We start from the raw sequence: 27,081 nt of genomic DNA, 5'->3' as shown, positions 1-27,081 counted from the left end.
TGGGCGCTCTGCACATGCTCCGCAGCAGTGGGGGAGGGGTGCGGGCTGGAATGCTAGCAGAGCTACAGAAGCCTTGCTTTTGTTGGATGTTGGGTTAATTTGAAGGCGATAGTGTCACTGGGTTTCTCATCCGTCTTTCTTTTTTCCTGCTTTTCAGCTGATGCCTTAACTTCAGTCTTAACAAAGATTAACCGAATAGACATAGTGACTCTGCTGGAAGGACCAATATTTGATTATGGGAATATTTCAGGCACCAGAAGCTTTGCAGATGAAAACAATGTTTTCCATGACCCAGTTGATGGTAATTGAATTTAGTGTTCGTATTTACTTAATTAACGGTCAATAAAATCGGAAAGTGCTGTCGGATGAGGCCACCGCTCAACTACCACGGGCACTGTGATTAGCTTGACTTAATTCCCTGTTTTCACAGCTTTTTGGTTAAGCCAGAAGTGTACAGATGAGCATTCTGATATCAGAGCAAGCTCAGGAAATGCCTGTCTCTGTGTGACACAGAGGAGAAAGGTGAAAATACATTCTTTGGAAGAGCTGTTGTTTCTAGTGCTCTGCACACCCGGATGGTAGAAAACTTAGTATCTACAAAGAGCAATGCTTTGGCATTTAGAAAAAATTTAAATTTTTTAACCTAAAAATGAATGCTGTCGTTTCATTCGTGAGATCAAATCTGAGTCCAGCTTTAAGCAAGTAAGTGATATGTCAAGGCACAATGCGCTCCATACTGGTTGGGGTAAAAGCTGGATCAGCTGTTGCAGGACCAAGCGACTAGGCACGCACTGGAGAAGTCCACCTTCATTCCAGAGAGCCCAGTTACTTAGCATTATATTAGCCTTCGTTGCACCAGTAATTCCTGGGACGGAGAGTAATGTTTGATGCATAGTTCACGAAAGACAGCATTTTTTCTAACTCAGTGAACACCAAAATCACTGAGACTCTTTTGGGTTGGTTGAACTTAACAGTCCCCTCCCCCATTAAACAAACAGCCCATCCCCCATCGCAGAAGAGGAAAACCATAACAGCAGACAGCTTGGCTTTTGAAACTCGTCCCATCTTGCTTTACAAGAGGGAATCCATCCCCACAGCGAGGGCTGAATGGAAATAAGGTGTGCCAAGAGCAAGACTAGCCAGGGAGAGTTTCCTGTTCATTCAAAGGTCAAACAATACACTGATCTTCTTTTTCCCTAATTAACTGGCAAACTTAGATGAGCATGATCCAAGAACTTATTAAATTCTACATGTGTCTCATCAGAAAAGATGACAGAATCTTAGGAAGTGCCCATTTCCTAAAGGTGAAGTGTATCTGTAATCCTCAGAACATTAATACCACCATGGATCCTTGGAACACACATGCTCTTGTGAGCCCTGCCTTATGTGGGAGGCTGCATGCTGAAGAAAAATCTGTTTGTATTAGATAAATAGGGCAGATTGAGAATTACTGGCAAGTTACAGTTAGTCCCCTACTCTTTATTGGGAAAATAAATCACAAGTGTGGGATTCTTGGTTCGTTTTCTTTTACAATTGTAAAGTTTGAATAGCATTAAAATCAGCCTCCCATGGCTTTCTGTTACTGTATCTCAATCCTGTGTAGTTCCTCTGATTAAATTTTCCAGGGGGAAGTTAGACACAAAATAATCTTTACTTATGCAAACTATAAATCTTAGCCTGATTTTGATAAGAGGCCCACTCTAGGCAGCAGTAGCCGGCAGGCGTCCACTAACCCATAGCAGCTTGAACTGACAGCAACAGCAGTTTCCCTTGAACTCCTGGGAAGAGCATAGTCTTAGGTTTTGCAGACCTGTGAATTAAGAACATACCTTGCTGCATTTAAATGTCTCTCCTCTTTGTTGAGCTTTTGGGAGACCTCCTTTCCTCACCATGACCAGAACGCTGTTGACCTTCTCACTGCTGGGGCAGTGACTTTTCCTCTGTCATCTGTGGAGAGTGCTTAGAAGCGGGGTTGGCTGTCTTCTCCCCTGAGCAGGCTAGCACAGCCCTGTTCTGAATCCCGGATACGCTTCCCTTACACTCTCCTCCTGTCTCCATTGTGTACCATTTTTCCTCCTCTTTATTTGCTTCATGGTTCCAAGTAGATTTCCCATCACCAGCTTCACCAACACCTCTGCACACACCATGACTCCCTCATTACCACGCCATCAAGGCGCCTGAAACACGCGGAGTCCCTTGTCTTTCTAACATCTTTTAAAAATCTTTAGCCAACGCTACTGTAACTCTAAAGGCCTAGTAATCGTCCCCCCCACCCAGTGTAAGTTCATTCCTTCTTTCCTCCATAAATCTCATGTAAACAAGTAATAATTAGAGTTGGATTATGTTACTCATGTGTAGAGTTTTTAACCTAAGCAAGACGTAATTAATTACAGAAATGGCTTCTTCCGGCTTGCAGTGTTCTGTCTACCGCAGTGTAGACTTTGCATGCTAAAATGAGAAAGTTGTGTTAGCCCTGAGCCACATGCCTTCTAGATACGACAACTAACTTTATAATTGAATTAATTTCATCTCATAAGTTACATTACTGTATTAAAACTGATAGGATGCCATTATTTTATCTCTCTCAATGACATGTAACAGAACTAAGCCATGAGACTGTGAACATTACTCTGTAACTCATCATACATTGTCATACCTGATATCATTTGAGTTATTCCATGTGTTTGTGTCCGACGTGTTCCAGTTCATTCCAGTCAGTCCAGATGTACTGTCTTCCATAGGTCACCCTTCCTTTCAAGTGGAGCTGGAGACCCCCACGGGGTTGTACTGCACACCACCCACCCCTTTCCAGCAAGATGACCATTTTAGTGATATCTCTAGCATAGAGTCCCCCTATAGGACCCCCAGTAGACTGAGTGACGGGATGATGCTTTCCCGGGGAAGCATAGAGGATCCAGCAGGTGGACCTCCAGTGGTAACCGCAGAAGACACTTCTTTAGAAGACAGCAAAATGGACGATTCCGTAACTGTCACAGAAACGGCCGACCCACTGGACATAGATGAGAGCCAGTTGAAGGACCTGTGTCAGAGCGAGTGTACTCAGTGCCGGGCAAGTGTGTCCGGGGTCCCAAACGACGGTCAGCAGGCAGAGCCACTGAGACCGCAGACTAGCAAAGTAGGCATGAGCTCTGGACAGCAGGAGAAAGGAAAATCTGGTCCTGATGAGGAAGTGGCAGAAGACAAGGTCAAATCTCTGTTTGAGGACATTCAACTTGAAGAAGTAGAGGCTGAGGAGATGACAGAAGACCAGGGGCAGGCTATGCTTAACCGTGTTCAGCGAGCAGAACTGGCAATGTCTTCACTTGCAGGTTGGCAGAACGAGACGTCGAGTGCAAGCCGAGAGCCCCCAGCGCAAGCGCGAAGGCTAACCGGTGGGTCACTGGACCGTCTGGATGACAGGTATGGCCACGCCTCGGGAAACACGCACTGAAAGACGGTCCTCTACCCTTACGTTGTAAGCAGGCGCTTCTCAGCAGTGACTCGTTTTCTAAGTGTTTGGGAATATGCCCTCTTTGTAAAGATTGGTTCTGTGGGCTATAATCTCTAGAGCAAGGTGAATTTAAATTTGACCATAATTCTCCAAAGTAATGGGTCGCTCTTCATTGTCCTGGCTGTTCTGGAACTTGCTCTGTAGATCAGGCTGCCCTTGAACTCACAGAGACCCACTTGCCGCAGCCTCCTGGGTGCTGGGATAAAAGGGAGTCCCGTCTTCTATACATGGGCCTTTTACACAGAAACATGAGTGCCACTGGGTGTGACTATAGTAGTTCTGTCAATGTGCATTTGGCCTTTTTGTGCTAACCCTGCTCCGGATAATAAGCCGAGAGCCTCTGGACGTGGGACACACCCCCACCACTGTAAGGGAGGCACTCTGTGACTTGGATGGATTTTCTAAGTTCTAAGAAGGTCGTTTTAATAATCTTTATGACACTCCTTCCCTCAAGCAGGTTTGTAAACCAAACAAGAAATAGCGTCTTCCGTCCCTGATGACTGAGGTAGACAGTACAGTAGCCTCCAGAAACAAGAGGTTGTATTTTTCTTCCTCACACACCAGGCTATAAGACATACCTCTGCTTCAAATGGCATCTGGTGATGAACCTCTCAGTTGGATTTGCAAGACTGGGAATATTATTTCCTAACCACGTATTTCCATTTTGCTGTTCAATTTTTTTTCTTCAGTCGCAACTCCAAGATAGAGACTTGCCAGAGATTAAGAAACCTCTTTTGGGAAACAAAGGCATGAATAACTGGTCTCTATTGGCTTCCAAAGCAGCTCCTGCAGAGGGAACAGGCACTTTAGCCCCAATCCCTGTGTCCTGACAGGATGACAGAGTTTATAGCTGCTCTTCAGGAAATAGATATCAATCTAGGAGAGCTGCTTATTGCTATTTAACTGCCAAAAAAAAAAAAAAAAAAAAAAAACCTCTCATTCAGCCCTTGAATATACAGAAAATATATCGAGTCTTCCTAGTCCTAGATTTAAGAAAATAACAGTGACCTCCAGGGATCCACCCACATTGCTGCTCCTGATATAAAAGCTTCCAGAGGAGGGGAAGAGGGATTAGCAGTGCAGACGGGAAAGGCGCGCTGGGTTGATCCTTAGAGTTGATTATCCGCTCACACACAGGAGAAGCATGCCTTCAGGTCCACACTTCCACATTAACATAAAAGATAATGCCCTAATCGCTGCCTTTCCTGGGCAGTACGCACAATATTAAAAAATGATGTGCAAGCTTCAAGATAAAACAAATGGTTTGTGTTAAAACTAGTAAAATATACATAATATATAAAATATATAATATATAACAAATATATAAAATATATGTATGTATGTATATATGTATGAAAGTCAGTAGAAAAGACTTAGCACACTTAGGAAAGGAGTCCCCGATGTGAACTGAAGTCCCCCTGAAGGCAGTCACTGAAGGTTGTGGAGGGCTGGTACGGACAAAGGCAGTTCACTAAAAGTATCACAGTTGAGGAAGTGTGGCGGGCGTCTGCATGGTTGAAAACCTACAAAGAGTTCCAGTTCGGGATTTCTGAGAATACAGTTTCCACTCAGGAATTCCTTTTTGTTGGTGTTCCCGCCCCCCCTCAGGAAGTGTTAGGGTCTGTTTTTGATTTGTTTGTAATTAATGACACAATATTGTTTCACACTAACCTTCCCTTTTAAGTCGAAGATTTTGGAACTATATGTCCATCTATACTTCTTTTTGAAGGTGTAAAATTTAGCCGTGGGAAAAAACAATTTTTTTAAAGATTTACTAGTTTTATGTAGTGACTGCCCTGTCTGCATGTATGCCTTCACACCAGCAGAGGGCATCAGATCCCATTATTGACGGTTGTAAACCATCATATGGTTGCTGGGACTTGAACTCAGAACCTCTAGAACATCCAGTGCTCTTACATGCTGAGTCACCTCTCTAGCTCCAACAATTTTTTGAAATGGCAATCTATTAGCCATCTTGAAGGCTGGGGTCTTCGGGGTGCCTGGAACCTGGGAACACCTTGCCGCCCCACCAATGCTAATCCCTCACATTTTAAACCCACTCGCAAGTTTTTTCATTCCTATTTTACGCCTTTGGAAGTAGTTCAGTAACGTTTACCAAAGCCACATTCTGAAGGCATGTACAGCCACACACATGTGAATTCACATGTTGTCTCTCTTACAGCTCTGACCAGCCTCGGGATTCCATTACCTCATACCTCACGGGAGAACCTGGCAAGTTCGAAGCAAACGGAAACCACACAGCAGAAGTCATTCCAGAGGCAAAGGCAAAACCCTACTTCCCGGAATCCCAAAACGATGTAGGGAAACAGAGCATCAAAGAGAACCTGAAACCAAAAACACACGGATGTGGTCGTGCAGAGGAACCAGCGTCACCCCTCACAGCCTACCAGAAATCTCTAGAAGAAACCAGCAAGCTTGTCATAGAAGACGCACCGAAACCCTGTGTGCCTGTCGGCATGAAAAAGATGACCAGGATTTCGGCTGACGGCAAAGCCAGGCTCAACCTGCAGGAAGAAGAGGGGTCCACCCGGTCGGAGCCTAAGGTACGTCATTTACACAGACAACGTGCTCGCGTCATCATCGTGCATTATCCTGCGTCATCCTGCGTATCTGTGATCTGCTTTTTGATTACTAAACAATGGGCTAAAGGCTGCCACATTGAAAGCCCTGGGAGGTGGGGGGATGTATACAGTGGGTTACCACCTTCAGTCATCAAGGGAATAAAGGATCCCCAGCCATTGCTCAGGACCAAAAGAAACAAAGAAGCATTAAGTAGCTAGTCTTTCTGGCGGTCCCTGATCGCAACCCCAGCCTTTGTTCTTAAGGGAGAAGGAAGGTGATTGTCCCACAGTCTGGTGCTTCTGTGGCGTCTGAAGACCCATCTATGCACACTATTCTGTAGGGTCTGATATCTCAGTGTATTTGAAAAATCAAACAGGTGCAATTCCCAGAAAAAGGGGACTCAAGGGCAGGCAGAAGCTTGCATTTAGAAACATCCTTTTTAATATGTCAGTTGATCATCGGCATGTAGACCTTCTGATAAAGCCCAATAGATTTTTTCATTCTTTTGTTTTACTCTTTTGAGATGTTCAAGTATCTTTTTAAGTGAAATGATCTCTCACCAATGAAAGACAATTAAAACAAGTTGTTTTTGCCTTTTGATAGAGGCTGGCCTCAAACTCGAGAGGTCTTCCTACCTCTCTGGTGCTAGCATTAAAGGCATGCCCCACCACACCCGACTTTCCTGCTTTCTTCTGTTTTCTAAGTGTTCTCTTTATTCTTCCGACTTTCTCTCAGCTATGCAGTAAACCCAGTCCTCCATCTTTGACTCGCAAGCTCTTGTGGTGTGCCCTGAGACACGCTGAGTTCACTTAAGACCAGCATTTGGAGAGGAATCAGTATTTTACAAAGCAATACTTCAAGTGCACACCAAAAAAAAAAAAAAAAAAAAAAAAAACCTGCTCAGACACTCAGAAGCTAAATGACTGTCAACCATCCAATCATTTACCAATCTTCCCCTATTTATATCCTTTTAGTCCCTTTCTAGAGTATTAAAAAAGAAATTGAGAGGAAAATGCAAAAGTAAATCATTTATGCAAACAATCTGATCCTTGTCACCAATACTAAGCACTGAAATGAGTCTTCTGTTTTTTTCTTTTAAACTTGATCCCCACCCCATCTCCTTTTTTTTTTTTTTTTAACTTTCTCCTCGGCAAGTGTGGCTTTCAATGTTGAGTTTTGCTTTTGACTTCTCTCTCAGTACATTTCAGCAGGATGAGTTTGGGCAAGAATCTTGTCTTTTAACATACCAAACAGCTCAGTATGCCCCTTTTAAAACAAATCTAAAAAAAAACAACAACAACAACAAGTGGTAACACCATGATATTTTTACCTAAGAAGATATATCCTGAAGGGGGGGGGGCTATAAGAAACCAGCCCAGACATGTGACATGTGACACGCTCTGGTTTTGTGTGGATGGGTTTATGCCTGTGGCTCACCAGAAAGTCACCGCGTGTGGGCAAGCAGAGGGTTGAAGGAAGTGGTTCTGAGCCCAAAGAGAATTCAGCAGGCTTCACTAGCAAAGAGAACCAAACTTCTCTGTGGGTCACCCAAGGCACAAGGCATCCATGAAAGTCCGCCTGCTGACCCCAGCATCTAGGGGATGTGAGCTTGATCTCACAGGAAACCCCGAGATGCTCCGGGGCATGTCTTCAGTGGCCCAGTCTTAAGTACAGTGGCAACCAACAAGGCCATCTGATGTCCACTTCAGACAACAGACCCCTTTTTGTCCCCTGAAAAAGCAGGTCAAAAGCCCGGGTGAAGCATTTACGCGGATGACAGCCTGCTGTTACAAGGTAAAGCCCTGCTTTCCTCTCTCCTCCCAAAGCAAGGAACGCTTTGGGGGAAAAAATCCCACACATTCTCCCAAAGCTTGACCCTTTGCCGGTTTCTAGAGAAGCCTCTTAAAGGAAGCCTGGGGTTCTACACTGCTCGCTCCCTTCTCCTAAAGCTAAGCAGATTGCGTCTCCAGGGAGAGAGAAGACATTGGAACCCTGACCCCACCAGCCACCTCTGTATGTGAGGGCTGCTCTGGAGGTCTTGCAAGGGTCACCAGGCTGACGGGCGTGTGCGTCCTGCGTTAGTATTTGCTCTAATGTGTCATGCTTCTGACTCTGCCAGTTTACAATCCATGTCTGAGTAAATCGGATCTCCCCTGCACCTCCTCTAGCCTGTTAATCCTGGAATCTCCTGGGTAACTCTGTGCCTTTGGGAATCAGAATTCCTCCTACCCCTATTTTTCTAATATGTTCTTTAAATGTTTTTTCCCTCTCCTTTATGTGCTGTCTTTTTGTGAAATTTGAAGGCTACTATAGGGGATGGGATTTTTAAGTTCTGCTTCTTGCACAGATACCAGCAGGACTTTACTTTGGAAGCCCTGTGTTCTCCAATGGAACCTCATATAAAGTCAGGATTAACAATTCTTACCACTTCAACTACCTGTCAGTGGACTGTTGGCAACACTGTGCCCTAGTGTGTGTTACCAGCTATGATGTTACCATTATTTTACCTAATGGCTATCGCTCCCTCCCATTGAGATTTTTCTAACCCCACCCCCCACCCTGCCATCCCTTGGCCCTTGCAAACCCATACAGCCATACCTTATCCTAATGGTATTAACTACACAGTTCCTAGCTCCCTGACTTAGTCATTTGCATAATCCTATCATTGTAATTAAATAGCATGGCAAAGAATATTTAACCAATAACAGTATTTTCCCACTTGAATTATAAACTGTTTGCCACTCTAGTGTTTTTCAGACCCCTGAATTCATTGCAGAATTACTGGTTCTATCTGTCTCTCTGTGTCTCTCTTGGGTCCTTGGGAATGAACTATTAACTCTTACACATGTAAGTTCTCTACCACTGAACTGTGTCTGGGACACACACACACACACATACACATTTTTGAGACAAGATCTCATTAAGTTGCCCAGGCTGGCATTGAACTTACAATCCTACAGCCCAACAATGTTCTGTCTTACACTGCCATTTTGTTCTAGGTCTTTACAAAAGTTCTCAAGCACTCACAGTTCATACTCAAACATTAGCTTTAGCTCTTATAGAACCCTCGTCTCCTGATACAGACAAGTACGGGTATCAACCTCAGGAGTCCTTTTTGATATACTTAACAAAGTAAGCCAGACTTCCCTAAAAATCACATGTGCTTCTCTGTAGAGACCAAGTGTAATGGGGTCTAAATTACAACATCATACAGTCAAGTCACAGGAAGGCAGATTTAAAACTAGTGTAGACAGGAATTCAAAAACCTCATTTAGTTTTCGTTGTTTTTGTTTTTGTTTTTTTTTCTGAGACAGGGTTTCTCTGTGTAGCCCTGGCTGTCCTGGAACTCACTCTGTAGACCAGGCTGGCCTCGAACTCAGAAATCTGCCTGCCTCTGCCTCCCAGAGTGGTGGGATTACAGGCGTGAGCTGTGGCCTCCGCCGCCACCACCACCCAGCTAGTTTTTAATTTTTAGTTTTACCTTATTCTTTTTTCCCTCAAGACAGGGTTTCTCTATCCTGGACTTACTCTGTAGACCAGGCTGGCCTTGAACTCATAGATATGCTTGCCTCTGCCTTCTGAGTACTGGGATTAAAGGCATTTTCCACCGCCAACGCCACCTTGCTAATTACCTGATTCTTTAACTGTGGACACAGACACCTCCACACACAGATGCACACACATGTACATTCATGTGCACACACACAGAGGCACACCTAACCATACACACACATTTCTGAACATTCAGAGAGACATAGCCAGTCACATATACACACATTTACAAATGCAGCCGGAATATTGCTAAGACTTTTTCTTCCACGCAACTCACAGGATTCTCTTAAGTATTTATCATGCTATTCCTTAGGGAGGAATAAGTAAATACAATTCTTTCTTAATCTGCCTTCTCAGCATATCTTTTGTTTTTAATATTGATGATAAAATTATACTAAAAAATGCATTCATCAGGACTTGACCAACAGTGAGAGTGATTTAAGCTCAGAGGAGGAGCGGAGGGTCACTACCCGGGTCATACGACGGCGTGTGATTATAAAGGTACCAGCAGCGAGAGGGTGAGGGCATGCCGCTGTGTCTGGAAGCCTGTACCGAGTGCTGGGAAGTTCAGCATGTCTAATAACCAGCTGGCTGGCTGTTTCTTTGCACACTTGAAGGCTTGTAAAAGAACTACCGGAAAGAAAGGCTTGCTGTGTGGTAGTGCGTGTTCTGCGCAGGAGTCCGTCTGAGAGCTCTTGGCACTTGTGTCCCGCCTCTCTCAGAAAACAAGCGTTCCGTCTTGGTGAGTGGACACCGTGGACAGGCGATGCCCCAGAATCTGGTGTAGAAGAGAAGAAGTGCCACAGGCTGGACTCGGAAAGGAAAGCCGTCTCCTCGTTGTCAAGCAGTGACTGAGAATTGTAGGGCACAGCCTGGCACGCACATGTGTACAGCCTGGGAAACTCCAGAAACTCCAGTGATACTTAACACATGCCCCAAATGAACATGAACTTTTAAGTATCGGGACCAGTTTTTTTTTTTTTATTAGAAATGAAAATTCCGCCTTCAGCCTGCACAGCTGGGAACATGGTAGGTCTGCATCGCCTCTCACTGATAGGCTGTTCGCAGTGCTCGGCTTCGCACACAGAGGGTGTGCCATGCCACCTGAGACTTCCAGTGGGAGTCTCTGGAGAGGGAGGAAGAGATGTTCACACTGAACACTGATTATTCGACTCCACAGCTGCAGTGTTAGACGACTCAGCCAAGGGCTGAGAAGCTCCGTGATAGGTTCCCTCCATTTCTTAATCCTGCCCTGTAATTTGCATGAAGGATAGACACTGGGGGGGGGGGGAACCATCAGATCTGCTCAAAGACAATTTCTCAAAGATTCTGCAAACATTCGAGATGAAGTGACGGTCTATATTTTGAGCTCAGCAATAAGTGAGCACCTCAGGTGCAGGCCACACCCCGAGTCACGCCTGTGGATATCCAAATGGGTAAACTGATTGAGTGACGTCTGTAGTATATTTTCAAGCATGTGGTTTGCTGTCTATAAAATCCTCACAGCTGGTCACAGCTGGCAGGCTCTCAGCTGGCAGAGAAGGCCCTCGGCGTCCTCTGGTCCCGATGTTCTCTCCCATGAAAGATAATTAGTGAAACACCCAGAGAGAACACAGTGAACGAACCGCGAGGCAAGTTGCTTTTTGTGCCTAATGAACTGTAGCCTTCTGTGACTTCACCCCAATATTCTACTGCGGCCACCCCCTTTAAGGACTGACTGAACTCTACCAGAAATGCAGTTACTCAGATACTACAAGGCCAGAGGGAGGGGGGAAAAGAGGAACCACAAGAAAGCAGCCTCACTGCTGAGCCAGTGAAGTCTTTCTTTTCGTCCCCTGACCACCTACACGCACATCAGTAAGTCTGTCTCTAAGCATTTTATTAGAGGGAGATACGTGTGTACTTGAGCTTAACATATAGATAGTGATATATACGACACCTGCATGCATTTTTAGAGCCTGTGTTGAAACCCCTAAAATAAACCAGAATGGCAGACATAAGCTTTGTGAGACAAGAATCTATATTCTACTCAAATGCCCACTCTTCAAATTTGGGCTCATTTAAGAGAGACAGAGACAGAGACATGAGTAACCTCAGAGGACGGCCTTGTGGCTGGGGACAGCATCACCCTAAGAGTGAAGTCACCTAGAGAAGCTTTGAGAGACTCCTTTTGCTAGGACAGAGAAACCAAAAGATAAATCGTACAACAAACCTGACGTGCAGGACGCTTTCTAGTTACTTAGTCTTCAGTTGGAACTGTAGAGTCAGACTAGAAGAATGTCGCCTCTATTGCTCCTCCTTAATCTCTGTGTCGATGTCCGGGATAGCGGAGTCCCGGGATAGCGGTTAGTGGCAGACACAGAGTGAGAATCCGCACTGTCAGAACCATCAAATGTGACTGCTCTGACTAAAAGGTCATTGACACAAGCCAATGTACTGCCCAGGTGACGGAGCAATGCTCGGAGATAAACTGCTTTATTTTAAAATTACACACCCAGGCAGCAACAGCTCAGGGAGCGGAACTCCATCCTCACCTTGGCAGTGAAGGGCTTTTTTCCTATAGAAGACATACTAGAGGATTCTTTGCTAAACCGCGTCAGGCGTTTGACCATTCAGACTTCCCTAGTGACACAGAAGAGGGCAGTATTATGCTGCCATGCTGGGAATCCGACCTGCTACCCAGAGATTGAGTCCAGCAGGAGTCCACTGACCTGTTACACTGTGGCTACAGGAAGCCCTCAGGCCCTTGTATCAGCGCTGGGCACCACTCAGGGCTGGCCTGTGCTTATCTGGAGGCTTTGGCTGGTGAGCGTCTCGGTAGGAAGTGATATTCAGGAGTCCACACTCCACCCCCAGTGTGAGCAGCACCACTTGCTTGGTCAGTCAGTTGGTAGCATGATTTAATGATTGACCTCATCATGTCTGATCACATGGACCCTTTCACTTTTAAGTGAAGTTTTATCTGTGCACCCGTTTCCTTGTATGTAGTTTGATGCTAGCACAGTCTCAAATGCCTGCCGGAGTTACTGAGATCTGTGCTTAGCAAGTCCAACTCACAGCAGAACTACTAAGATGGGTTGGTAGCCAACTATACAATGCAGGTGTAATTACTTTGATTTTCAACATCTTTTGCTGGATTTTGAAGAGTTCCTATATATGCTTCCCCAAAACTGAGGAGTTCAAAATGATATAAAACTATATATCACTTCTGTTTCACAAACTTGAGAGTATCCCAATGCATCCATCATTTATATATATATATATAAATTATATATATATAATTTATATATTTATATATATTTATACACACATACGTGCACATCTATACATGACAGGTCTCTTAGAGTATGTGTCTTAGTCAGGGTTTCTATTGCTGCGGTGAAACACCATGATCGAAAGCGACTTGGGAAGGAAAGGGTTTATGGCTTATACTTCCAAGTAAAGTCTATGACTGCAGGAAGTCAGGACAGGCACGTGGAGCTGCTGCTGATGCAGAGGTGGTAGAGGAGTGCTACATCCTGGCTTCCTCTGCTTTTTCCACCACCACACGAAGCTGGGCCCTCCCACCTCAGTTACTAATTAAGAAAGCAACTCAGTCGCCCAGACGCAGTCCCTCCTCTCAGATGACTGTAGCTTATATCAAGTGGATATAGAAGGAACCAGCATAGTCTACACACAGTGCATACTAGACAGGCCATGTATTTTTGCAAAATATACATCACTCATTCTGGTTTGGGAAGCTTACCTTTTATCACATGCATGGAAGCAAACCAACACCCGTTTTAATGTCCTTCCTATATTCAGAGAAGTCCAGGAGGAAAAAGAATCATTCCTCTCAGAGGAAGCTCCATGGTGTGGTTCTTAAAGAGACCGCCAGAGATGAGGACACTCCCCCTACCCCAAAACACATGCACCATGGTGTCTCTTTAAAATGGGAGAAGAGTGCCAAAAAATACTCTTGTCAAGAGGACTAAGTGGAGCTGGGATTGTTTATGTGAAAGATAGTCTTTGTGAACCTTCAAAGTTAATTAGCAATTGCTCTCTCTCCCACTCAAGGAGTTCCAGAGACCTCTTACTGAGAACCTTTAAGCTGTAGCATAACTGACAGAGGTAAAAAGGCATAGATTTTCCAAGGACCTATTCCATAAATCTTTACTGGTCCTCCAATGCAATCTACTCCTCTAGCGTAGTGAGGAACTAACTACATGCTTAGTTTCAGTCTTAAAGAGAGCCGTCTGCATCTCTGGCTTGTGCATTGTACATTTTCAGTGATGAGACAAAGAGAGGGCTCACCTTCTGGAACAGTGCAAGAAGCAGTATTGTTATTGATTGTGAAGTAGGGCTTTGGTTCTTCTGAAAACATTCATCTAAGTCAATGATACACTTGTACATATCTTGTTCTTGTATTCATACCTTCTTCTACTTCCTCCTTTCCTTCCCAAGGTTCTTTTCCAAAGTTCTTTAAAAAATAAATAAATTAGCGTCTTCCCACGAAGGGTATGCTCAGAGCACAGTGAATGGATTTCTGGCTTGCTAGAGCCTCCTAAAGGTCTTCCCTATCTACCATTCCGAGACCTGGGTGTGCACAGAATCACCACCTCAGAAATACTTCATTCGTTCATGCTTTACCCACAGTAAAAACCTTCCATGACCTTCTTTTGGCCCCTTAGCTGTCTCTGCACTTTAAAATAAAATGGCATTCTTGCTAATATGTGAAACCAACCATAGGAAACAGGAGCAGTAACCCCACCCCCACCCCGTGAAACTGCAGATTCCAGAGTGTTGGGATGTAAGATCTCGTCAGTCCGCCAGCCTCTTTTCCCTCTTCACTGAGTTAACTGAAACTACACAGAAGCAAGACTAAGAGTGAGCTCAGAAGACCACTGGAAGTTCCCATTTGAAATGAGAAAGCAGCATAACAGAATCAATACCAAGAAACGCAAGACGCTCTTTCCATCCTACTGGCTCACGCGGTAGTGTGGATGGTCGAACATCTCATCATCTATCTTCACACACAATCTATGAAAACCTCAGTCCCCGCCCCTACAAAGGAGACTTTCTCTACCCTGAAACTTTTTCATAATCTTTTCAAAAACATGTATTACTCTTAGTGCATGATTTTTTTTTTATAGTATCTTTTCCCAGCTCAGAAACTGCCTCTGTTCAAATTAGAACTTGCGCCATAAAAATCTCTTGAGCTATGGTGTGACTGATGACCAAAGAGTGTTTTTTGTTCGAGTGTGTCTGTCTGTTGTTACCATTAATCGCTGACTAATATTTGTTTCAAAGAATGAAGCCTCTTGGTTTCTCCATGGATTAACTGCATCTTCTTGAAATTTGTTACGGTCTCTACCATCCATGCCTGAATACAAGCCTGAGGTGTAAGATGGAAGGTTATCAGCTGTTCACTAACCAACCAGTGTCAGTCTTGTCTTTCACTGGAGAGGGAAGTGGAGTGTGTGGCTTCCCCCACGGTTCCAGAGCATGTGTGTTTTGCTGTGTGGTGTGCCGTGGACCTGGTTCAGTACCCGCCCACACTCTCCTCTCTCATGTCGCCAATCTCTGTGCCGCATCCTTTAGGGGGAGGAAGCCAGAACCATCCCTGGTGAATCTGTCACAGAAGAGCAATTTACCGATGAAGAAGGCAACCTCATCACTAGAAAAGTAATCGCCATTGAGATTTTGTGGTCCTAGAGTTTAAATGCCCTGCATGAGAAACACCACTGTGTGCTATAGGTTATAGCGCCCCCTCTTGACACTGGTTTCCCCTAGCGTTGAAATACCCTGCATGAGAAACATCATTGTATGCTGTAGGTTATAGCGCCCCCTCTCGACACAGTCTAGTCCCTACTTCTCCGTGTTGCTTCCAACAGATCACTCGGAAAGTAATAAGACGGATTGGTCCACAAGAGAGGAAGCAGGATGACTTGGTAATGTAGACCGGTTGCCAGGGAGAAATTAGCCGGTAGAATTTCCTGTGATTTCCCCCTGGGAAGCCCTGCTAAGGGAGCGGATGCTATGTGGAAGCTTCGAGTGTTGTCTTGGCTTCTTCTACTAGGCATTGTGTGGGGTCCAGCTACTCTGATTCAGAGCACACCTGAATGTTACACACTTACTACTGTCAGAAAGACCGCAGCTTCGGGTGTTGTCTTGGCTTCTTCTACTAGGCATTGTGTGGGGTCCAGCTACTTTGATTCAAAGTGTACTTACTGGAAGGAGAAAGAGGAGACAGAATCCTTGACGATCTTAACCTGCTTGAGAGGGTCTACATATGGCCTTTAGTTGGGTGGTCTAGGACACCGAGGGAGGACAATATTAGGGTGGGCAGAGAGCTTGGGTCACAATCTCCATATGGGGTCTATGTGGTTGCCCTGCTCATCACATCCTGTAGGGAAATCTCAACTCCACTGTCACGTCGTGCTTTGCGCCGCCCCATGTCCAATGCGCTAACATGCAACCCAACTCAACTCTGAACGTAGTTCACCCAGCGAACCATTTTCTGCCAAAGAAGACATCTTGCTATTATTCTTCACTGTTTCCCAATTCTTTATCCTATGTAAAGGTAGAAAGCAAATTATTCCATACTATGTTTATGTTCCCCAAAAAAATGCAAACTGAAAACTTCTGAGGACCAGGTAAGAACGGAATAAAAAGACCTCTGAGCCTTCTGTTAGAATAAAAACTAAATGTGACGTGCCTTGATATCAGAGAAGTGTGGACCTAGTATTCAGGAAAGCCAGCCCCAGTCTGTAGAGGTTGGTGCTGTCTTGGACCAGGAGAGAGAAGAGATGGTAGTTCTATAAACTAATTACAGAGAAGTGGTCGGACCATCTGTGGTATTTTGTCCTAGCTTCGTGTTTGTTTGGGAAGTCCCAGTCACACTGCCACAGAGTAGTTACACAGCTCCACTGGCCTACAAAATCCATCAGTTACAACCAATGGGGATCTTTAACGGTTGGGGCTTAGGTGCCTTGTGGGTGTGGCTGACAATCTCTTCCCCCATATGTTAGGAAACAGGCTGGCTGCTCTTTGAAATCATTAACCCTCTGTGTTGTTATGAAGTCTTGTTACGCTGCAGTTACCTTGAAAGTGCTGTCGCATGCTGTGGCCGTGGGAGAGCTGGTCTGTGCAGTCAAAGTCATCTGTGTCTGAGGATGCCACGTGGCCTGGCACTCTTACCCGCTTCTCCTCCCTAATCCAGCCTCCAGGGACCCGTATGGGAAACTGCTTTCAAATGTTTCCACTGCAAACATGTAACATGTGCTCTCCCTCCGCAGGGAGAAGGATATAAGGTGAAGACGAAGAAGGAAATCCGGAACGTGGAGAAGAAAACCCACTAGTGATGGTGACGTCAGTCCAGGTGAGAAGTACACTTGTGTCAGCAGCTAGACTTAAAAGTCTTGAGAAGTTTCTGTGTCCTCTGAATACCTTGATTCCTATCTTCCCTTTTTCTTTACTGAATTCTCATTGGGAGATGAAATGAAATAAACCCTGGTTTTTATTTCTTTACATGAATGCATATGCATATGTATATATATGTATATACATGTGTATCTACACATGTATATGCATGTATCTATATACACACATATGCACATTAAACGCTAACTCAAGTCGGGTCTATGAACATTCTCCAAGTGTATGGCGTGCGCAGAAGCACATGCATGATCTGAGGCTCCGTGACAAGCAGTTGCCACATACAGCCACTGTGGGAAGACTGCTGAGCAACAGATCAGAGGGACTGTGCCCAAGGCCATAAGAGTCGAGTGTCGAGTTCCAGGGCAGCCAAGGTTACACAGAGAAACCCAATCTGGAGGGTGGGAGTTGGGGTGGGGGTGGAACAGTCTCCACCTCTAAGTTAAATTGGAATTCCATACACTCTTTAATTTTATGTAAGCCTAGACACACTTAGGAGGCCAATCAAAAGGCTTCCTAGAAGTTAAATACTTAGTAAGTCAGCTGTTTATATCTGTTTTTCTGGATTTCACATTAGTACCTTTTCGATACAGAGACAATCAGAAAGCTAATGTGGGGTGAGGACACAGATTTGGGAAGTTGTATCTTCAGGGCCTCTCTGTCCTTTCAGTCCCTGGGTCAGAGTGACAGAGTGGGAATTCTAGTCTAGAAGGTGTCCCCCATCCCACCCCCACCATTACAGAGAGAGATAAGGGGTTGAGAAATACCCTCATTTTAGGTACCTACAGCTTAGATTTTTATTTCATTGTTTTGAAATGTCATCTCTTAGAGACCAGGCTGGACTTACGCCTCCTATATACCGGAGGATGTTCCTGAACCCTTGATCCTCCTGCCACCCCCTCCTACTAGCATTCCAGGTCAGCACCACATCACGCACAGTTTGTGCAGTACTGAGGACCAAGTGCAGTCTTGGGGACCATCCCCGGGGCTTCATGAGTGTTAGGGAAGCACTTCACCGTCTGAGCTGCATCCCCACCCTCCCAGGTAGAGCCTTAGTTATGCCCAACAGATACCCTCTTGGTATTCGCTCTGCGGTGCGTTTCCTTTGGGCTCCATGAGGCTTGCACCAATTCACTGATGCCTGCTGCACTAAACTCATAGAGTTTTGCTGGGACGCAGCCACCACAGATGCCTCAGACAGGGTTTACCGTGAGTTCTCCGGAGCCATTCTTTGTGGCTAATTCACAGTTCCTTTCGTGGATCAGTGCCACTGGCGTCTCTGGCTACCGTAAGGAACAGCCCCAGATGGTTCAGAAACTTGTCCACAGCCTCATAAAAGCAGCACAACTAGGAAATAAGTCTTAACTCTAGAAGGCTCCTCCTCAGGGTTCCCTGCAGACCTGACCGGGCAGGAATGGGAGGGTCACTCCAAGTCAACAGGAAGCAGATAGAAGACGACCAGCATCTCGGTCCCTGACGTGGGGTGGATGGTTTCAGCCATTTTATGGATTCTAGATATGTTGTCATTTTAAGGGATAAGTCACAAATATTACAGTGTTGGACAGGAAGGAAACTAAATAGAGAGCTCAGACTCGATTTCTAAATGTCTTTCCTCTTCTCTATCCTTCTTTCTCGGGTAAAGGGAAGGGGGTTAAAAAGAAAAGAGGACTAGAGTAATATTATAAGAAATTAGACAAACAAGGATAGATTATTACATTCATTCTTAAAGCATTTTATAGCCCGGATCTTTCATTAATAGAGATCTTTATATTTTGATGCAGAAATAAAATTATATTTCCTTACACTGATACAGAATGTTGTACATTGATGCAGGCTTAAGGTTCTTGTTGGTATAATAAATCTTTGTATATTGATACAAAATTTAAAATTAGTTTTGTTACTCTTAGATAGGCATATGCAACTCATTGGGCAGTACAAGGCTCAGACCCAGTCCTTATAATAGCTGCTATTACAAACTGTTTAGAATAATTAAGTAAGATAAGCTCATGACAGATAGTCAAACTCATAGTCATAGTAGATAGTAATTTAGTTAATTATAATAAAATGTTTTCAAGGTTATTGAGATAGTAAATACCTAAAAAAAAAAAAATCAATGTTTAACAATTCCATTAGGGGGCTGGAGAGATGGCTCAGCGGTGAAGAGCACTGACTGCTCTGCCAAAGGTCCTGAGTTCAAATCCCAGCAACCACATGGTGGCTCACAGCCATCTATAATGGAATCTGATGCCCTCTTCAAGTGTATGTCTGAAGACAGCTGCAGTGTGCTCATATAAATAAATAAATAAATAAATAAATAAATAAATAAATAAATAAATAAATAAATCTTTAAAAAAAACTAAACAATTCCATTAGGCTCTATGTAGATAGATGGTCTTCAAAATGAACTCCAAGTTACTCACCTGTGGGGATTTGAGCTTCACTCTATAAAACCAACAGGAAATGGCTGAATGTGCTGGGTAAAAGTATCACCACTGAGCTAACCTGCACAGCCCATGGCCTTTGGGGATAAGCTCTAAACCCCACCATAGCCTAAGCACTAAGTACTAGGGTTCTGGGCGCCGTGGTAGAGTACTTACCCAGCATGCACAAGGCTCTGCCTGGGTTCGAGCCCCAGCAGGCAGTACCCTGCCCACATACCCTGTCCCCCGAAGCTGGGAAGCGCATGCAGGTAACTGTAGCTCTCTAGTGGCTGACGCTGGGCTATTGCAAGGTTTAGAGGCTCAGCACCTGTCCACGATGGCCAGTGAAAGTCGTTCCAGGCCAGTGAGATCTCAGTGTGGCCGTTGGGGGCATAGAGGAGAGGAGAGAGGGGAGCCCAGCAGCTTACCAGCTCTGTGGGGCTGGCCAAGTTGCCTCACTTGCCTCGCGTGTTGCTGTCTCCTCAGAGGGAACAGTGAAGGGGCTTGGCATGGCACCTGGGTGAACAATAACCTCTGCAGAAAGGTAATAGTAACCCACCTCGGAGTTGTTTCAGAATCAGTCAGTTCGTATGCGTAAACTGCTTAAGAACAGTAGCTGCCGAGCCCCTAAAAACCCTCAGTTGGGAGACTCTGTTATAAAAGTGTTAGAAGACGCAAGAAGGAAATGTAAACTGAGGCAGCCAGTAGTCCAGGGTTCTGCTCCTTTTCTTTACCAAGAAATGAAGTCAGAAGAGACCCAGACAAAGCCAGATGCGGTGTAACCATTCCTCTCCCCTGCAGAGCCTGAGGTAGTTCATCCCACTTGGGTCCTCTCCAGGACAGTGTCCCAGAATGCATCTGAGACACAGAGAGATAGCTTCTATCCGTTTTCCTGATACATGGCAGAGACGGAATTGAAGCCAGGTGTTTTGGCTCCTGTCTTTTTAATTCTCTGTGTGGTAGGGACTTACTACTGCCCTGTTAATAGGATTGAGGTCATTCGCTTTACAACAGATATATAATAAACACTTAATAGAAATGAAATAAATGCATTTTCTTTACCTTTGAAAACATGCATTTATCTGCTTCCAGTATGTTTCTAAATCAAGTCACTGGGAAAGAACAAATTTGAAAAGTGCTCATTTATTAGTATTAGCTGAAGAGGAAATCTGTTCTGAGATGGGTATTATGTTAAGCTACATTTCTAAGTTTTCAGCCAAGTGTGCTAGTGCATGTCTCTAATGCTAGCACTTGGGAGATGGAGTCAGGGAGATCCAGGGTTCATGGCCAGAATGAGATGGGGGGAGGGGAGAGGGAGGGGAGAGAGGGAGAGAAAGGAGAGAGGGGGAAGGGAGAGAGGGGGGAGAGGGAGAGAGGGGAGAAAGGGAGAGGGGGAGAGAGGAAGAGAGGGAGAGAGGAAGAGAAAGGAGAGGGGGGAGGGGAGAGGGGGAGAGGGAGGGGAGAGAGGGAGAGAAAGGAGAGGGGGGAGGGGAGAGAGGGATGAGAGGGAGAGAGAGGGGAGAGAGGGGAGAAAGGGAGAGAGGGGGAGAGAGGAAGAGAGGAAGAGAGGGGAGAGGGGAGAGAGGGGAGAGAGAGGAGAGAAAGGGAGAGAGGGGGAGAGAGGGAGAGAGGGAGAGGGGAGAGAGAGGAGAGAGAGGGACAGAGGGGGAGAGAGGAAAGAAGGGAGAGAGAGGAGACAGAAGGGAGAGAGAAGGGAGAGGGAGAGAGAGGGGAGAAAGGGAGAGAGGGGGAGAGAGGGGAGAGAGGGAGAGAAAGAGAGAGGGGGAGAGGGAGGGGGGGAGGGAGAGGGGAAAGGAAAACCTAAAACTAAGACCAAAATTAAAAGAAAAGTAAACCTTAATTTTCCGATTATGGTTTCATTTTGTAATGGAAATTATTGCTTTTTAAAAAGAAATAGAGCCAAACGAGATGGCTCCACAGGTGACTGTGCTTGCCACCAAGCCGGATGCAGTGGTTTAAATGAGAATGGCCCGAAGGCCCATGTTTGAATACTTGGTTGCACTGTTGATTGAGCTGTTTGGGAAGGACTAGGAGGTGCGGCCTTGTTGGAGGAGGTCTGTCAGTGGGGGTGTGGGCTTTGAGGTTTAAAAATCCCTCGCCATTCCAGGTTAGTGCTTGTGCTCTCCTGTCTCTCTCTCTCTCTCTCTCTCTGTGTGTGTGTGTGTGTGTGTGTGTGTGTGTGTGTGTGTTGTGTGAACTGAGATGTAAGTTCTCTGCCTGCTTGAGAGCTTACCTGCTCCCATGCTCCCGGGCGTGATAGTTTGGGGCTCATCCTCTGAAGCTATAAACCCCCAATGGACTCTTTCTTCTATAAACTGCATTGGCCGTGGTGTCTCAGGGCAGCAATTTAAAAGTAACTAAGACACCCGACAGCCTGAGCTCAAGCCCCAGGACCCACATGGTAGAAGGAGAGCCAACTGCCACCAGCTGTCTCTGACCTCACGTAGGTGGCAGTGTGCACACGTATATGCACAGACATGCTGAATAAAAACATAACCCGAAATGTAAGACAAAAAGAAACATTCTTAGCTAGCTGATAAAGAGAAGGGAAGGGGGAGGGGAGGGGCTTGAATGGAAGAGCAGGGCAGAGTTCCCTGTGTACACGGCAAGACCCACAGAGTCTGGCAGGGAGGAGGGGACGAACGAAGCGGGGTCTGCCTCTTCGGAGTCTAGGGTCTGCACTTTCAGGGAGACGGAATGTAAAGGAGCTTGAGGAACAGAGAGGAATACCATGCATGGTAATTAGAGAAGGAAGTCTACGTAGATACAGATTCAGAAGCAACAAAAAATAATTTGCTATCCCTGTCGTCTGTTTGTTTGTTTGTTTGTATTTGGTTTTTTTGAGACAGTGTTTCTCTGTATAGCCCTGGCTGTCCTGGAACTCACTCTGTAGACCAGGCTGGCCTCGGACTCAGAAATCCACCTGCCTCTGCCTCCCAGAGTGCTGGGATTACAGGCGTGCGCCACCACCGCCCGGCCCCTGTCGTCTTAGTTAGGGTTTCCATTGCTGTGAAACAATGTAACAGACACCATGACCAAGGCAACTCTTAGAAAGGACAGCATTTACTTGGTGCTGGCTGACAAGCTCAGAGGTTCAGTCTATTGTCATCAAGGCGGGAAGCATGGCAGCATCCAGACAGGCACAGTGCGGGAGTAACTGAGAGTTCCACCTCTGGTTCCAAAGGCAGACAGAAGTCTGGCTCCCACCTGATTAGGAGGAGGGTCTCAAAGCCCTCGCCCACAGTGACACACTGTCTCCAAACAGAGCGTAACATAATACCCATCTCAGAACAGATTTCCTCTTCAGCTAATATTAATAAATTGGGAAGTGGTCACACCTCCCAACAGTGCCATCCCTGGGTTAAGCTAAGCGTCTTCAAACCATCACATGTATATACCCGATGGGGCATGCAGTCTTCATTCTCAAAGTAGGCCTAGAGGCAAGCAGCGGTTCCAGCGGCACTGAAGTCATAGACACTAATGTCTAGACTTACCTTTGATCTATAAAACCAGAATGTGTAGGCCACCCCAGATACCTGTGTACACATTAAGCTTTGGGAAGCCTGGCCCCAGGACCTAGCACTGACACTTTAGCTTGATCAAATGCTAGAACTAACTAAAAGAGTTGGCATGGAAGCGGTCAATATTTTCAACACTGGCCCCTGTGGGCGTGGCATGGACTGGACACTGGGGCTCTTTAAATCCTGTTGTACGGCCATGTTTGAGAACCAGGAGTAGAAGATGTGAGGAGCTAAGTCCTCCGTTGTGCAGTAGGCTCAAAACAAAACAAAATGAATGAAAAGCAGGCAAACAAACAAACAAACAAACCTGAGTATTTCCATAGGCCTCTAAATGGACTCCAAAGTCCTTGCCTGAGCCAATACCCGGAGCTGTGTTCTACAAGGATCAGAGTTCTAAATTCCACTTCTGAAATGTCATCCTTGAGCCTGTCCACAGCATCCCGTCCATCAGAGGGCGCTCTCACCTCAGGTCGTTTTCTAGCTGTTGCTTAGCCAAGGTCCTGGTCCCACTAGCATTGCTAAACCCATGGGGTTGGGACTTACATTCTGGCCACCTAAGAACAAGAAAGATTTGAAGGACGACTACTGCTTTTTTAAAATAGCAACATAGAGAAGGGCAGGGTATAATTAACCCAATCTTAAAAAGCTGTAAAAACCACCCACTCTGTCTAGGAAGACAATATGGGCTTACACTGAGAAGAGACAGGCTTTGTTTGTTTTATAATACAAAATTAACTTGGGAAGTTAGCTTGGTTATTAGAAGATGTAAAGAAATGGGTGAGAGCTCACCCATTCTGTCTCGAGTGTGTAGAAACTTACTAGACCTTATTAAACTTGTCATAGAAGAGGTGGGTTAAAATTTCATGTCCTAAGGAAACTGGGAGAGTGGAGGGCCAGTTTAGAGAATACTGCTGGGAATTCGCCCTGAATGAGGAGGGTGACTGTAATCATTGAGCCACCTAAGCCTCCTGGAGCCCAGAAGATTAGGACTTAAAGCCAGCAGCCAAGGTGTGAGAATCCTGACCAGCAGGGTTTGCCCACCCTCTGACATTGGATACGCTGAAGTAGGTCACTTTCGGTCCTTGGAGGAGGACCAGTGTTGGAAGCTCAAAGGAGTGGGTACTGTGGTCTTCTTGGCTCCGGTCACTGGGGCAAGGAGATCATAAACAGGTGAAAAAAATATAAAACCAAAGACAAAGTCAGACCAACCTCCGGAGCCGAGGGGAAGAGCTAGCTGTTCCTGGGTGTTTACACAGGGTGGGGTGACCCGGGCGATCCATCCAAAGGGGAAGAAACCCAGCTGCTAAACAACCTCAAGGTCACTAGGACACTTCAGTCCCTGCCCTGCAGGATTCTAAAGGTTCTCTGTGAGCTTCAGAAGAGATTTAGCTGGCACTGAACAGGGTTTTTTTTTTTCCTTATAATCCTTGCTGCCTTGAGCTGGAATTCCGGTCTGTCAGCTTCTTGCCTTGGAGGAGGGGGCAAGACTCTTCTATGAATCCGGGCGAGCAGGGGGCACAACTTGTCTTCTTGGGGTACAGGCCAAAGGGCTACAAACAGCTCTTGAGTAGCCGAGGAGCCCTGAATTACCACAGTAGTCAAGACAGGATATCCCCAACTCATCCTTGAAAGCCACAAACCCAGGAAGGTTGTGTGATACTCCCAGAGTCACCCAGCCAATAGCACTGATTTCTGGGCGTTTCCTTGGACACCCTAGGGCCTGGTCCCCTGAGATACTTTCTAAACAGCCTAAACAAACACCCTATTCTATGAACAAGGCAAGGGCCCTCAGTCTCCGAACCCTTGATGATGACCAGCAAGGATGTCATTGGCAAGTTCTCCTTTTATATAGAACAATAAGGCAGGGGATGTGTATCAGCTGGCAAAATACTTGCCTAGAGTGCAGGAATCCCAGGTTTTAGACCCCAGCACCACAAACCCTAGTTACTGTGGCAGAGGCAGGATGATCAAGAATTCGTAGTCATCCTAGGTTACACAGCAAGTTCAAGACCAGCCTAGGCTACGTGAGACCCTGTCTCCAAAAATAAAAATAAAAATAAAAATAAGCAAATAAAACACAGACAATGAAAAACTCACGGCCTACGGTTTGTTTCCTTTTCCACAGGACCGTGTGGTACATACTGCCAGGATTGAGAAACTCGCCAGAGATCAGCAGAAAGGAAAAGAGGCACCAAGAACGGGGTGTGGGTCGACTGCTTCCACACTTCAATGACATGATGATTTTTTTTTAATGCAGAAGGAAAAAGAAAATCACATTTTTTTATCTTTATTTAGCATGAGCCAATTTACAGAGCATGGAAACTCACTTTCATTCCCGGCACAGACATACCTGTACTGAACAAGTGCAGCATAAGATACAGGAAGCCGTGTTGTTTGGACTCAGTCTCAAGTAATTTGGTGTCATTTTCAAAGAAGACAATGCCTGTGCTACCCAGGAGGAGGGGGCAGCAGAGGATGGGACGATCAAATCAAGAAGACACACTAAAATTACTAAATCCACAACAGCTCGCCTTATTTTTCTTGGACCCAAACTAACTGTCAGGGTATAAACACTGTTTCTTTTCTTTTCTTTTTTTTAAAGAAAAAAATAATAATAATAAAAATCAATAGTTTTGCTGTAAATAATAACACTGTAAATTCTAACAGAAGAAACTACAATAAAGAATTATAAGGCACCTGCCTCACAGAACACAAAGATATCACAAATGCATCCAAGGACAATGGGCGTCCCAAGTGACTTCACCCTGGACAAGCATGGGGACCCGGCGCTCACAGGGGACTCTTTCACTGATTCTTGTATATTAGCAATTATGATGTTTGTACACGCAAAACTGCTAGCTTCATTTTAAAAAGAAAATGCAAATCTTTAAAAAGGAAAATAACCTGCTGCAAATTTAAATAATTCCCCAAGTGAGGAATTCTGTAGTTCTGTGAAAAAAAATAATTTTTTTCTTCAGAATACTAATATTTTGATGCATGCATATCACCTTATTTTGATTAAACCTTTTCCAATTTTGCAAACACTACAGTCTCCTGCAACACAGGAGATTTTATCTGTAAACACAAAGCCCTTCATCTAATATTTATTGCTATTGCCAATTTTTCAATGAAATGACCAAAAATGAAAAAAAAAAAACCTATACAGTAGTTTGCTTGGGGTGGGGGGAGGGGCGCTGTTAGTGCTTACAGGGGGGTAATGCTTGCCACTGTAGAGGTGGATGGTGCTCACAAGAGGCCCCATTGTGGGTATTTAAAAAAAAAAAAAAAAAGGACTGACCGGAAACCCGTATCTAGCAGGATCGAAGCGCACTGTAAAAAAAGGAAAAAAAAAAGAAAAAAAAAGATCGCTGTATTGTGTACTGGCTCTGAGATGTAGACCCCCTTTCAGCAAGCCAATCACCAGTAACCATCCCAGCAGTGCCCCATTAGGTTAGCGGGGCTGCCGCATTTTCTAGAGCATTTTTCTTTGGGTTTGGTGAGGTTCCTTCGTTCACTATCTTAACTTGAAATCGACCTCCACGGACACCTAGCTCTAAATGACTTGTATGAGAAATGCAGGCGCTGGGTAGCCTCGTCGATTATTTAAGCATATAAAATAAACTGTGTTCAACTCTCCACCTACTTGGGTTCTACGGTGTCCTTGTGTCCTCTGGCAAAAAATCCTAGCTGTCTAATCCCCAGGCACGGGGGCTCCTGTCTGTGCCTCTGGTCACTAAAGCCATACTCTGGAATGTTCCGCTCTCTTCCCGAAAACACCTGCCTTGCGTAAGCTCATTTTGTGGAGTAACCAAGGATTTAAAGATTAAGTATTCGTCTGTTTGGGCTCTTCCGCCCCACAAATGAAGTTGGGATTTATAAGGCCAATGTATCAAGAAGTTATTGATTGCTGTTCCCAGGAAGCATCTACCTGTAGTTATTATGTTTTTCCCCAGAAAGCATTGGTTTAGGATCTGTGTCACTAGTTGAGGTTTTCGGGTTTTGTCATCAACTGTTCTTGAGACGGCGTCTCAAAATGTCTGCTTAGTTTCTTAACTGA

The 27,081-nt window shown here is 45.2% G+C and overlaps 1 protein-coding gene across 9 annotated transcripts in view; it reads left to right on the top strand.

Annotated features, from left to right (window-relative positions):
- Nucleotides 1-26,666, top strand: part of Ank3 (ankyrin 3) — a 600,128-nt gene extending 573,462 nt beyond the window's left edge. For 6 of the 9 annotated variants that reach the window (XM_052163460.1, XM_052163459.1, XM_052163458.1 and 3 more), the window contains 5 exons: nt 158-301; nt 2,742-3,420; nt 5,694-6,075; nt 16,924-17,006; nt 25,150-26,666. In XM_052163460.1, coding sequence (XP_052019420.1) covers nt 158-301; nt 2,742-3,420; nt 5,694-6,075; nt 16,924-16,986 — 1,268 coding nt within the window. In that variant the 3' untranslated portion in view covers nt 16,987-17,006; nt 25,150-26,666. The remainder of the gene's footprint in view (nt 1-157; nt 302-2,741; nt 3,421-5,693; nt 6,076-16,923; nt 17,007-25,149) is intronic. The other 3 variants (XM_052163463.1, XM_052163462.1, XM_052163454.1) reach the window with 1 other exon arrangement.
- Nucleotides 26,667-27,081: the final 415 nt, after the last annotated feature.

This window comes from Apodemus sylvaticus, chromosome 19, assembly GCF_947179515.1.
Source record: "Apodemus sylvaticus chromosome 19, mApoSyl1.1, whole genome shotgun sequence".
In the NCBI taxonomy this organism is placed as follows: Eukaryota; Metazoa; Chordata; class Mammalia; order Rodentia; family Muridae; genus Apodemus; species Apodemus sylvaticus.
The sequence above is the reverse complement of the archived record's forward strand: the minus strand, read 5'-3'. Positions and strand labels throughout refer to the sequence as shown.